General features: G+C 37.8%; 1 protein-coding gene across 1 annotated transcript in view; it reads left to right on the top strand.

Moving 5' to 3' along the window:
- PTPRQ (protein tyrosine phosphatase receptor type Q) overlaps window positions 1-13,679 on the top strand; it is a 270,730-nt gene that overhangs the window by 202,818 nt on the left and 54,233 nt on the right. The window contains exons 34-35 of the mRNA XM_036760721.1: window positions 3,350-3,449; window positions 7,923-8,051. Of these exons, the coding sequence (XP_036616616.1) occupies window positions 3,350-3,449; window positions 7,923-8,051 (229 nt within the window). The remainder of the gene's footprint in view (window positions 1-3,349; window positions 3,450-7,922; window positions 8,052-13,679) is intronic.

The following is a 13,679-nucleotide window of genomic DNA, read 5'->3' as shown; positions in this document are numbered from 1 at the left end:
ATCTTCAAGAGAAGTCTTCGTTTACTAGTAGCAGATGGGTTAGTAATAGTCTTCCAATGAGGAGATGATCTCCAAGAAGTACTCTAGTCACAAAATTCATTGCCCTGAAGCCACCCTACTGATAGACATTTCCAAACTTCTCTGGGCTGGTCCTATGATGACAGGTGTACAGTGGTTTTTCCAGCTTGTTCTTGACAATTTTCCAGGTTGACTATCCCCACAAGGAAGAAGCACCATAATTAGTCTTTGGTAAAAGACAATTTATGAGAGGATAATTTCCCTATACCCCGAGACTGAAAAGATATGTGCAAAGAATTAATTTTTGCTAGGGAAAACCCAGTATTGCTGATGAAAAAATAGTATTAATTTCCTTATTTGCTTTTCTGTTCTTCCTTACAACCTTGTTACTCACATGGACAGCCTATGTGGGTTAAGCAAAGAGGTCAGTGAATAATGATTATTTTTAATCATAAGACCTAAGTTCCTTATGGAAATTAAAAGGTACTTTAAAACTCTGATTTCCTGAATTTTAATGGCATACTTTCTTGAATGGTAAAACATACAGGATTCATTGTGCGTCAACATAGAGATTTGAATTCAGCCAAGAAATGACTCATGTTTTGTCATGGAGATCACGGTTTTATCTTCAAGAAAAAGAATTCAGTTTTCTGATCAGGGTTAGCTGAAACTATGTTCCCTGCTTCCTCCCTCCCTCCCTTCCTTCCTTCCTTCCTTCCTTCCTTCCTTCCTTCCTTCCTTCCTTCCTTCCTGTTTGTTCCTTTTCTCTTTCTTTTCTTTCTCTGTTCCTCATTTTCTCCTGCCTTCTCCCTCTTTCTTTCTCATTCTTTTTTATTTTTTCTTGCTTTTTTCTTATTTCCTTCCCTCCCTTACTTCCTCCTTCTCTTCCTTCTTTCCTGCCTTCCTTCCTTTTCCTCCCCCTTTCCCTCCCTCCCTTCCTTCCTTCCTTTCTTTTTTAGAGGCTATTGGAAATCACCAGAGAAGTAATGAACCCAGCAGTTTGTACATGACAGAAAGGGCACAATCCTCCATAGCCTTGTTCTAATTTTGTGTGCCCGGAGAGTGATAAAGGAGCACATTTCTAGGACAGATTAGTTATACATTGCAGTTCCTCATTTCACTAATCCATTCTTCCTTCTTTGAAAAGCTTTAATAAATTCAACTAATATTTGTGGCTTATTAGCACTTCCCATTCTACTGCATATTTGATCTTTCAGTTTCCCTCCCCTCTGTAACATTCGGCAAATCTATAGAATATTGATTGCCCCAGCAGTATCCTTCTGCTTATCTTGATACTTCTGTTTAATCTAAACAATAATCAGCATATGAAAAATGAAATATGGAAAATACTGTATAAGAGCAGAAATCATTCATATTTTGCAATGCATTAAAATTCATCTCTAGCTGTTTTTTATGAGCCATAATACAGGATCAATCATTTTTCAGCTTGAAGACTGCAAAGGTTGGATGATTTTTAAAGCCCAACATTTGCCTGCTTATGCTAAGAAAGGCAGTGGTAGGGTGGTGGAGAGCAAGCTGCATTCAAATCCTGCCTCTGACACTTACTAGTTCTGTGATCTTGGACAAATAATTTTATCTCTTAGGGTTCCAGGCATCCTTCCAAGGCTCTAAGTTGCTAAGAAACTCTTATTGCCATTCTGCTTTCCTAGGGGAAGTTTGACTAATGAAATGACAGTTGCAAACCTTCCCCCTCCCTTGAAATGCCAAGGAGCAAAAGAAAAAGAGATCCAAACTCTTTTCCATCAAATAAACTTATTTTGTAAGCACAGGTCCTGGGAATACAGAAAACACATTGGTTCTATCATCTTCATTTGCCGATCCTAATTTTCTTCCTTTTGTCAATACCTCCAAAAAAGTCATACTCTTGATGTTTCATCATAGGTGTTGGATTGTCTGTGGTCTGTCAATGACTGCGATAACAGAGTGAAAGTTCTAGTAGGATCTTCCAAGTGTGCATGGCCCTGCACAGCTGCAGTGATTCACTATATACCCAGAGTTTGAGGATCAACCAGCTAGTTAAGTTGAGAGAGTCTCATTACCAGATTGGCTGCAACACGTTGACTCTTTCAACCGCAGCTACTTTGAATGACCATTTATTAAGTTGTGGAAGGGATTAGGGTCTATATCTGTAGAAAGACTACCCGCCCTTCCCAACAAAATGACAGATCCTAGAAGTATAGCTGTCTTGACAATATCAATCGATTATAGTAACTTTTTAAGAGAGCAACTGTAAATATTATAATAGCATACATTTATATGATCCTTTTAGTAGTTTCCTGATAATAATCTTATTGGGCACATAGGTTGATTTTTGTTCAGTCACATCTAACCCTTCATGACCCCATTTGAGGTTTTCTTGGCAAGGGAATTTCCCTTTCCAGCTCATTTTACAGATGAGAAAACTGAGGCAAACAAGGTTAAATGACTTGCCCAGGCTCACACATCTAGTGAGTGTCTCAACTGGATTTGAACTCAGGTCTTCCTGATTCCAGACCTAGTAATTATCCACTGTGCCGCTAAGCTGCCCAGGTAGGTAGTATAAATAGTATTATTCCATTTTACAGCTGTAGGCACACAGATACTAAATGCTTGAACAGTTTCTCCTGACTCTAAGTTCTATACATTTTCTCTCCATTATACCATAATATCTAAAGTAAGAAAAGAATTTAGAGTTTCATGGGGAATTTGGCTCAAAAGAATTCAGGAGTCATTAGGTCTGAATTGTAATCCCATCTGTGATGCTCATTACCTGTGTGACCTTGGGCAATTCATTTAGTTTCTCTGACCCTCAGTTTCCCTATTTGTAAAATGAGAAGGTTGGACTAGGTGGCCTCCAAACTCCTTTCTACCTCTAGGTCTATGATCCCATGAAGTAAATGGAGTCTGAGAAGTGTTGGGACTTGCCCAAAATGATGCAGATAGCAAGGGGTTTGAAACCAGATGCTGCGATTCTAAATTCAGCTCTTTACCCCTCTCCCTAAAAAAAAAATCATAAAACAGTATAATTTTATCCACATGTGAATGTCTGTCAAATGGCAGATACATAATTACAGCGACAGGACAGTAGTTACAAAGATTCAAATAGCCCTTTTCTTAATAATCGTGTTATTTTGTATTCTCATCCTATTCACAGCGTGACAGACTTCTTAATAAAAATGTTTACACTATTTCAAAAGCAATGTATTAAATGCAGTTCTGCCATAACTCCGAAATCAAATACCAACAAATTCTTTTTTTCTGAACTTAAAAAAATGTCAGGATAATAGTCCATTTTCGATTCACTTTCGATATTTCCTCTTTTCTTCTTCAGGTGAAGGACTGTCAGAAAGGACTGTAGAAATCATTCTTTCCGTCACCTTGTGTATCCTCTCCATAATTCTCCTGGTGGCTGCTATTTTTGCATTTGCAAGGTAAGATGGGCTTATAATAGTATTTGTGGCATTTATAAGACTGCACACATTATCTGAGCTTCATCACCTCTAGATTAAGTAGTTATTATCCAGATGTAATCATGCAAACATTATGCTGGTATAAGAATTGGAGTGAATGTCAATTTGACTGAATATTGGTCTCATTACCCCTTTTTTACCCCATGATTCTGGCTCTTATACCTTAAATGGATGTGACTATTTTATTCCAGCTGGGTCTGTGTTATACTTAGAGGAAATGGATGTCAGCTGATCAGGATTCCTTTCCTGTGCTTGATTTCTGATGATCAGTCTCCCAATGTCCTTTTGTCCCTCATGCTCTACAGTCTGGCTTTCATTGGTTTTCTTTAAATATTCCATATACAACACTTTTCTCATTCCTTTTATTCATTTTCTGTCATTTGACTAATGAAAAGTAGGATGGCCTAGTGGATAGAGAGTTAGTCCGGAGCTAGGATTCATGTCCATTCTCAGACTCATACTGGCTGTGTGACCCTGGGCAAGTCACTTTACTTTGTAGTACTCTAGAAATCTCTCTAAGATTGTAAGTTACAGAGAAGGTGCTGACCTGCATTGGTAGAAGAAATTTTCTCACCTGGTGGTTCCTTATCCCAATAAAATCATATCACCCATATCACCCATATCTTCAAGATTCATAGTTGCTAAATTGTGGAGTGCCAGACAAGCCACAGTAAGGCAAAGTACTGAAAGGCTCTTTTTAGTCAGAATGCTTATAGAATAACAGAATCAATTTTGCATCTAGGACCATATATTTAAAGCTGGAGGGGACCTTGGAAGCCCTCTAGTCTGATCTTACCACCCCCTCATTTTACAGATAAGGAAACCGTCACAGAGGGGTCAAATGACTTACCTAGAATCACATAGCTAGCAAGTATCAGGCTGCAATAGTGGGGAGAGGGAAAGATAAGATGGTAGCTCCTGGGATTCCAGAAGCAATTGTCTTTCCACTGTACCTCGCTGCCTCTGGTTAAATGAATTTTCTGGTTAAATGAAGGCTAAGCAAATACTTCTCATTCTTTTTGGAACCTTATTCCTGAAAATCCTAAAATGCAGAAACAATTGCCTTGCTTAAGCAGCAATGAAGACAAAATACCTATTTTCTTTGAAGATAATATTTAGGTACATATCTTATGATTGTAATTGGATTGTACTGTTGATTTGAGAAAAGACATGTTACAGACAGGAATAGATTGAGGCTGACCCTGGAAGTTCTGTGGGTTTTTTAAGCCCTCCTTAGCAACTTGTTTTCTTATGAATTGCCCATTTCTTGGTAAAGGACAGAATGTTAAGAGAAAAAAAATCTAGTTGACCAAAGTTTTTCTAAGTACTGAGATTATTTCCTAACTAATGCCTGTTGCATTGTTGTTTGTATGGCCCAGTAATGCGCTTTAAACCCATGCATACATACACATGAACACAAAACACTAGTGACCTTCAGGGAAGGAGGAAGGAAGTAAGCATATTTATAGAGTCTACTATATTCCTGGCACTGTGTTAAGCACTTTTACAAATATCATCTCATTTAATCCTCACAACAACTTTGTGAAGTATGTGTTTTTATTATTCCCATTTCACAATCCAGGCAACTGAGGTAAATAGAGGTTAAGTGTCTTCCCATAGCTACAATGCATCTGAGGCTGGATTCAAACTCAGGTCTTCCTGACTCCAGGAAACTTAGACCTTGGGCACATAACTTTTGTGCATCTCGATTTCCTCATCTGTAAAATGAGGGGGTTTGATGAGATTCCCTCTAAGGTCCTTTCCAGCTCTGAAGCAATTATCCTATGAGATTATAATGCTGTTTGTTAATGTAGGACTATGACATAGTGGGTAGAGTGCCAGCCTCTACATTAGGAAGACTTGGGTTCAAGTCCCACCTTTAACACACACTGGCTGTTTGGCATTGGACAAGTCATTTAATTTCTCTAAGACCATCAGTTGCTGATCTGCATTTGTAGAGGGAGTTTCCTCACCAGACACGGTTTACGTCCACGGGTGTTCTCGAGACATTTCGTCTGGAATTGTTAAATTTTCAGTGTGAGTAGTTAAATCTCGGTAAGAGGAAAGTGCTACAAATTGGGGGCTTAATTTATTATTTTCTTGATTGTCCAGACTTAAGAAAGTGATGAACATGTTAATGATGTACATTAAATTTAAAAGTGCATCATAAGTATATTTTTTCCCAAAAAGCCGGTTGTAAAACCATCCTACTCCTGGATAAGGGGTCCCCTCCTCATTTATATAGGAAAAACATGATGCTTCTGAGTCTAAGAACCCTTTTAGATAGTAGAATCAGGATCACACTACACAGCATGTGTCTATGGTGTTGAGTGATAAACTCAGTGTCCAGATGTTGAGGTCTCAATCACTGTCTTTTCCTGTTAATCACTGTCTGCCTGAGTTTCCTAAACTATAAAATGGGGATAATAATAACACTTACCTCAAAGGGTTGTTGTGAGGATAAAGTGAGGTAGTACTTGCAAAAGTGCTTAGCAATGTGTAAGGCACATTGTTGTTCAGTTGTTCAGTTGCGTCCAACTCTTTGTTACCCCATGGACCATAGAATGCCAGGCCTTTCTGTCCTCTGCTGTCTCCCAAAGTCTGCACATAGTAGATGCTTAATAAAATGCTTATTCTCTTAGTAGTATTAAATAAGTATCTGTTGACCTGATTTTATTTATTAACATAATCAAAGATTGTGATGATATCAGTCTATTTTTTCTGTTCACATGCTCTATTTTTATAGAATCAAAGACTTTTTAGCAGTAGAAGGGACTTTTGAGATGCCCAGAGAGGGCAAGTTTATCCCAAGCTCTTCATGGTACAGACCAGAAGGGCTACTCTGTTTGCCACAGCAGTCCCCAACTCCTACATCCAAGCCATTCTTGTGTCCCTGGTCCCATTGCATCCCCACACCTAGACCAAAGCTGCTTGCTGCTTCCACAACCACATGGCACCTCTCCCTCTTCATGTATTGAGCACTCCAAAAGTCTTAGTATGGCTTTGTGCTCTTTTATGCTAATGGTGACAGACCAGGATTTTAAAGCTAGAAGGGACCTCGGAGTCAGAGAGTCCAACCTACTTGTTTTGTCGATGAGGAAACTGTGACCGCAGAGGAGGGTGATTTCACCTAAGTCCATATAGGTGCTAAGTGATAAAGTGAGAATTAGGGCATCTGAATCCAATACCAGGGCTCTTCCCACTCAGTGGCCTCAGGACATCCAAACTCTTGAGACCAATACCTTCCATGGGACACATTTGTGCATCAGCTGGTTAAGATTAGTAATACAGTTTGTGGCTGCAGAAAATAGCTTGTGTCTGAGCAAAGCTAATTGTCTCATATAGAGGCAGCATGGAGTAGTGGATAGAGCGTTGGACTTAGGATCGAGAAGACCTGAGTTCAAAGGCTGCCTCAGATAATTACTAGGCAAGTGACTTAACCTCTCTGGACCTCAGATTCCTCATCTTCAAAATGAGAAGGTTAGAAGTGATGGACTCTAAGGCCCCTTTCAGCTCTAAATCTATACTCCTATGAACTATACCCCTTGCTCCATTTACCACAATGCTCTGACCTCATAGCTTCATAAATCAATCAATCAACTGGTATTATTTTTAAACTTTATTTTATTATTAATTTATGGAATAAAACAAGCATTTCCATAGTATAGTACAAGAAAAATATGATTATACATGAAATTGTAAATCTACTATGTACAACTTGCTACATCTTTCATATATACAACAAAATTGCCATGTAAACTTCTTTTTTTCTTCAGTCTCCCCCACCCCCAAGATGGCTACCATTAGACATAAATAGGTTTAGATAGATAGATATACACACACACATATACGTAAAATTATTCTATACATCTGTTTATCTGTTCTTTCTCTGGATACAGATAGCGTCTTTCTTAATATGTTCCATGACAACATTGTATACAGTAATACCAATATTATTTTAAGGATGAGTGAGCAAATAAGTTATTTTGACTATTATAAATACCCAAATTAACTGGTATTATTTAAGGACTTTTTATTTAAGGATTTTATTTAAGGATTATTTAAGTATGTGCCAAGACTGTGCTAGGGCTTGCACATATAAAAGTGTGACAGTTCTTTCCATCAGGTTATTACATTCTGTTCAATAAGGCAGTCTCGATATCAAGATTTAACCAAAGAGGCCATTGACATGATAATGGAAACAGACAGCAGCAGGGTTAGAAAAGAAATGTTGCCCATGTCTACTCTTTATTAGACTGAAGCTTCCTTGTCTGACTTCAGGGTCAAAAAATTGAATTCATCAATTTAATTATTTTCTAATTTTCTTAGACATTTTAATGTCACAAAATTTGCCAAGCCATGTATGTAGTCCTTAAAAAATAGTAGCATATTTTCTTACTTTGCTTACCTTATTTTCTGTCTTGCTTGTTCTAGAATTCGACAGAAACAGAAAGAGGGGGGCACATACTCTCCCCGAGATGCAGAGATTATTGACACCAAATTCAAGCTAGATCAGTTTATCACAGTGGCAGACCTGGAGCTGAAGGATGAGAGATTAACTCGGTAAGTATACCCCTTTGGTAAAACAGTAGTCTGAAGGGTCTGTAGCCATGACCCCATTCTGACCTACGCTTGTTGGAAGTGTTTGTGGTACTCTTATTTACACAGGTCACTCAGATCATCTTTCAAAGGGTGACCTCCCTCTTCTGCACACTTCTCACTAGTGTTCAGAGAATCACTTAATCTGTCTTATTTTTAGAATACAGTAAAGACTTAGGCAAAAAAAACCATAAAATATAGTTTCTAGTGAGAAAAGAAGCTTTTAAAAAACTTTTGCTTGATAAATATTTTCAAATAATGTCAAGAAGCTGATATTTGGTCATGTACAAAGTATCCACATTCTTAATGTGGCCTAATAATTATTACCTTCAGTTCATTGCTTTTTCTAATAATTGTCTTTGAATCATTCCTAAAAATCTTGCTTAAATCTTTTTCTATGTTCAATTTTATCAGGATTCTAAAGCATGCATTAGCAATTACATCAAAAGATGCTAAATATTTTGAAACAAAATGCAAAGTTAAAATGTCATAAAAATGAATAATAATGAAATTCATATACTGCACTAAATTCTAAAATTCTTGATTATTAAAAAGAACTTTTTATAATAACTTGTCATTCCTCAGAAATGTATTCTAAGGTCAAGATGTTTTCATAATTAAACATTTTATTGGAACAATGCATCTTTACTGATCTGGCAGAAATTGTTTCAGGTCTCATTAAAAACTGAAATAATATGCCTTTGGGTGATTCCTGGGATGCTGAGCTAGGAATGATTCCTCAGCAGTCACAGGGAGAACAGAATTTATACGACAAAAACAAACAATTATTATCGTCTCTAAGGTGATGCCACGGAAAGTTTGTATGGTGAAAGAAGAGAATTATCTGTGATTGTCATAAGCAGAAGCTTAGTGTGTAAATTCCAGGTTGACTTTGTGTAGATGTTTCCAGTAAATCTATATATATCTGATACATGCTGTGAAAAGAAATGGCATCTGACAGGCTATTGATTCAACTGCCACAAAGAGAAGTTTGTTCACTGTTATTATATCTGAATTGCAAACATAACTTTGGAGAACTGGAGAGAAAATGACTTTTGCTTAATTATCATTTAATTATTATTATTTTACTTGAATACTTAATTCACATAAGGGTGGCTTTTTGACATTTAAATTTACTTTATGCCAAAGTCATTCCTAAATATTGTTTTAGAACTGTATTTGACTGTTTGAGTTTTATGTTTTTGATTTGATTTGTTATATTTTCAGTCTTCATTGCTTAAGGTTCTAATTTTTTTTATTCAAATATAGAAGTATAGGATTTGACCTTTGATTTCACTGTTACGGGAAATTCACTTTATTGATAAAAGTCCATACCTTCTCCAAAACTTACTGTCTTAGAGAATAGCTTAGAGGGGTGAGAGGTTGAATTACTTGCCCAGAATCACACAGCCAGTAGGCAGAAGAGGTGGAAGCCCAGATCCTCCTGGCTTCAAGGCTAGTTCTCTGTCCACTATGTATGTTGACTCTCTTTCCTTAATAGATACATATTTATGTACATACATATGCATGTAAAATGTAATTTACATGTGACACATGACAATCCATAATGTGCTTTACTAGATTCCCCATTGAAACTTATTGAAGCAGTTTTCAGTTGGCAATGTTGCTGATCTCTCCTATTAATCAATCACTGAATATACATTTATTGAGCAGCTTCTATGTGCTAGGCCCTGGGTTAAGCACTGGGGATACAAAAAGAGGCAAAACCTACCTTTGTTCCCAAGGAACTTACCATCTAATGGATTACTATAGATTGATATGACAAGCTACTGATAATCTTCATATTTACATGGATGACAAGCTGCTAAGATTTCAGAAAATGAGTCCTTAAGTGAGCAGCAACAACAGGGTCCTAGTTGACATGCAAATGAGCAGAGGCAGCTCTATCAAAAACTAGTGAAATGCTAAAGGTCTGTGATCTTCCCAGCAGAACGACACCTCTCATTGACAAATAGCCACACACCTATCATTATAGAACACAATGATACATCTAATAAGTGAACTAGAGACATGAAAAATATTATTTTGTGAGAGAGGAAAGGAAGAATCTGTTACCAACTAGGTATCAAGCAACAATCAAGAAATACTTGCTGGAGGTGATGGCATTTAAATTGAACTTTAAAGGAGTCAGCCTCTGACAGAGGGGAAGAGAGGGCATTATAGGCATAGAGAATAGCATATGTAAAGACATGAAGGTGGGGAAATGCAGAGTGTGTTCAGGGTCCATAAAGAGTTGTCCATTTTAGTATAGCACAAGCATGTGATAAGGAATAAAAGGCTGTAATACATAAAAAGGTAGGGTATAAAATCGTGGAAGAATTTGAATGCTGAAAAGGGACTTTAAACTTGACTCAGTAGGCAACAGAGGACTACTGAAAATTTTTGAGCAAAGGAGAGAAAAGACCAGAGATCTTTTCATAAGAAAAATGAAGGGAAGATTAGAGGGGAACAAAGCATATCTGCTAAGAAGCTATTGCAGTAACCCAGATGGGTATATTATTATCAGTAATAATAAAGTAATAAATAAGTAATGATGAGTAATAATAAAAATAAGTAATAAAATAAAATAAATTTTAAAAATAATAAAAGTAATAATAAAGAGGAAGGGATTGGTGTGAGAGATGTTACAGAGGTAAAATCAATGGCACTTGTTAAAGTGAGCTGTATGGCACAATAGATAGAGTCTTAGGTTTTGAGTCAGGAGGATTTGAGTTCAAATTCTGCCCCTGGTACTTACTAGCTACATGACATTGGGTAAGTGATTTTAGATCTCTAAGCCTCAGTTTCTTCAAATGCAAAATGAGGACAGTAATACCTATGGCAATTCTCACATAGAGGTTCAAGTGAGATAATACATGTGAGCTATCATTGCTAACCCTAATTCCCATTAATAGAGTACTATAAGGTTTGCCTTAGCACTTAACTTAGCACTTAAAGATTTTTCTCATTTGATCCTCAAGAGAACTCTCCAAGGTAGAAGCTATTGTTATCTGCATTTTATAGACAACTGAAGCTCAGAGAGGTTAAGAGTGATTTTCCCAGAGTCACAGCTGGTAAATATCACAGGTAGGATTTAAACCCAGATCTTCTTGAATCCAAGTCCAGCCTTCCATTCCTATATCACCAACCTACTCATTACACATTGTGAAACAGAGGTTCCCAAAGGAACCTTAAGCTTCACATATCCTCCCCACAAAAACCAACGCACCAACGAAAAAAAAAAGCAACAGAACAATGCTCTTCTAAATTTCCCTGTTTTTGTTGTTTGCATTATGATTTTTTTTCCTAGCCAAACAGGTTAACAGTCTTCTTGGAATCCTTGACCCTTTACTCTCACTCACCTTGCATTTAATCAGTTACCAAATCTTACTGTTTCTATCAGAAATTAGAATCACTTTAAAGAAGAAGTATAATGTGCTCAGTTTTGGACATGTTGAGTTTGAAGGACCAGTGGAAAATTCAGGTGGGAGCACTGGATTTCGGTAGAGCTGGAGATAGAGATTTAAGAATTATCTAACTAGAAGTTATAGTTGTGACCAAGAGAATAAGTGAGGTTATCAGGGAAAGGACAAATGGACAGTGATAAAATAAAAAAGGACAAGGAAATGACAAACCACTCCAGTATCTTTACCAAGAAAACCCTGAATAGCATCACAAGAAGTTGGATATGACAAAACAAACAAACCAACAAAAAGACTGAAATGAAAACTACTGATCAAGAATAGGATAGGAATAGGCACCAGATCTGGGATTTCATTCACATAGGGAACTCACAGGTGAGGATTGGTATGGGGAACATCCAGGTTAGCACCTTCTCTTTAACTTATAGTCTTAGAGAGCTGTCTGGAGCAGTGAGAGGGAAAGTGACTTGCCTAGGGTGACACATCCTAGGTAGGTTCCTGTTTCAACAATCCGGCTAGCAGTTTCTGTGGGGGTGTAAGATCCACCCACAGCCAGCTCCCGGAAAGCTGCCAACAGCACAGGTTCTTTTGATCTGCTTAACTAAGGCAAGCAAGGTGAAGGGGTTGACAAGCTTACTTTAATTCAGCACTTACTTTAATTCATTCACTTAGTTCAGGGGAAAAAGCCAGTACCCTGAACTTCAGAGCAAATTACAAAGCACAAACATCAACAGACAGACCCAATACAGATTCATAGTTACCAACATCTAGGTTCAGCCCGGGAGCTCAGAACAAGGGCTGGCCCAGAGTCACACGCACCACCACTGCTGTGACAGAGTGCTCCAAAGAACAGACAGCCAATCCCTGGTTTTTATATCTTTTTCAGCATCAGGGGTGAGTCACACATGTGATTTACCCACGTGACCTGGAATCATCACAAAGAGGCGGACTTAAACCCACGTGGTCTAAAAGCCTCTGCTCTCTCAGACATGTAAACTAGGCCCTCCCTGGAGTTAGTGCCACCTTAGTTGCCAATCCACACCCACTAAGGTTTTACACCTAATAGGGGTTTGGACCTGGGGCTTAGCACCTAGTAAGGCTCAATGAATTACTCAAAGGGAACAAAAGCCAAACTATTCAAGGGTACTTGTTGAACTAAGTGCTAAGGAGCCCATTTTTGGTTACCAACACAGTTCCTCAGGTCCTCATGGCTTTGAAGGCTGGCTCTCTGTTTACTATGCCATGCTGCCTCTCAAATGAGAATAAAAAGGTATTTTTTAGTGCTTCAGAAGAAGCATAGTACCTAGTTGCAGCGACAGTGTTACTAGCAGCTGCCATGGAGGTGTGAGGCCAATAACACCAGCACACAGAAGAGCTGCCAACACAGGTTCTTTGATCTACTTTTCTAAGGAAAGCAACTTTAAGGGGTTTACAATCTCACTTAAACATACACTTTCATTCACTTAGTTCAGGGGGAAAAGTCAGCACGCTGAACTTCAGAGAAAACACCAACAAAAATTACAAGCAGAAATTATATAAACAGAGCAAATAATACAAATTAGCAGACAGGGCTTCTATCTGTCTGTCCATAGCAATACATACATAGTTACCAGAGAGAGAAGCACCAACATCTGGGCTTTCAAAGCTGGGGGGCTCCTTAATGGCTACCCAGAGTCTTGTCTGGTCAAATCACAGGAACACTCTTCCAATGAGTGAGCCCAGCCCAAAGCAAAATACTAACCTCAGAGTATATATACACTTCTTCAGGGTCAGAGGGCATCACAACCATGTGACTCAAACTCATATGACTTAGACTTTCTTGTGACTTAAGCAGGTCATCAAAGACTCTTGATTCAATCAAAGACTCTTGATTCAAACAAAGACAAGGCTCAATTAAAGGCACTTGATTGCCTTAGTGCTGAGAAGCACTGAAAAAGAAAAAACAGAAAAAAGTCCCACTTTCCTTGCTATTACACTAGTAGGTACTAAATAAATGCTGCTTTAGTTGATGAACCACCTAGAACACAGGAGATCATTAGTATGCCTAGATATTAAATATTCTATAGACGTTGCTTTTTTTTTTAAAAAAAAATCTATTATATTTTGTTCTCTTCCTCTACATTTCTTTTCACTTTGATGCCTATCCTTATATCATGCTTCCTTAGATCAG

Source organism: Trichosurus vulpecula, chromosome 5 (genome assembly GCF_011100635.1).
Source record: "Trichosurus vulpecula isolate mTriVul1 chromosome 5, mTriVul1.pri, whole genome shotgun sequence".
Taxonomy (NCBI): Eukaryota; Metazoa; Chordata; class Mammalia; order Diprotodontia; family Phalangeridae; genus Trichosurus; species Trichosurus vulpecula.
Note: the sequence above shows the minus strand (reverse complement) of the source record. Positions and strands in the feature narration are given on the sequence as shown.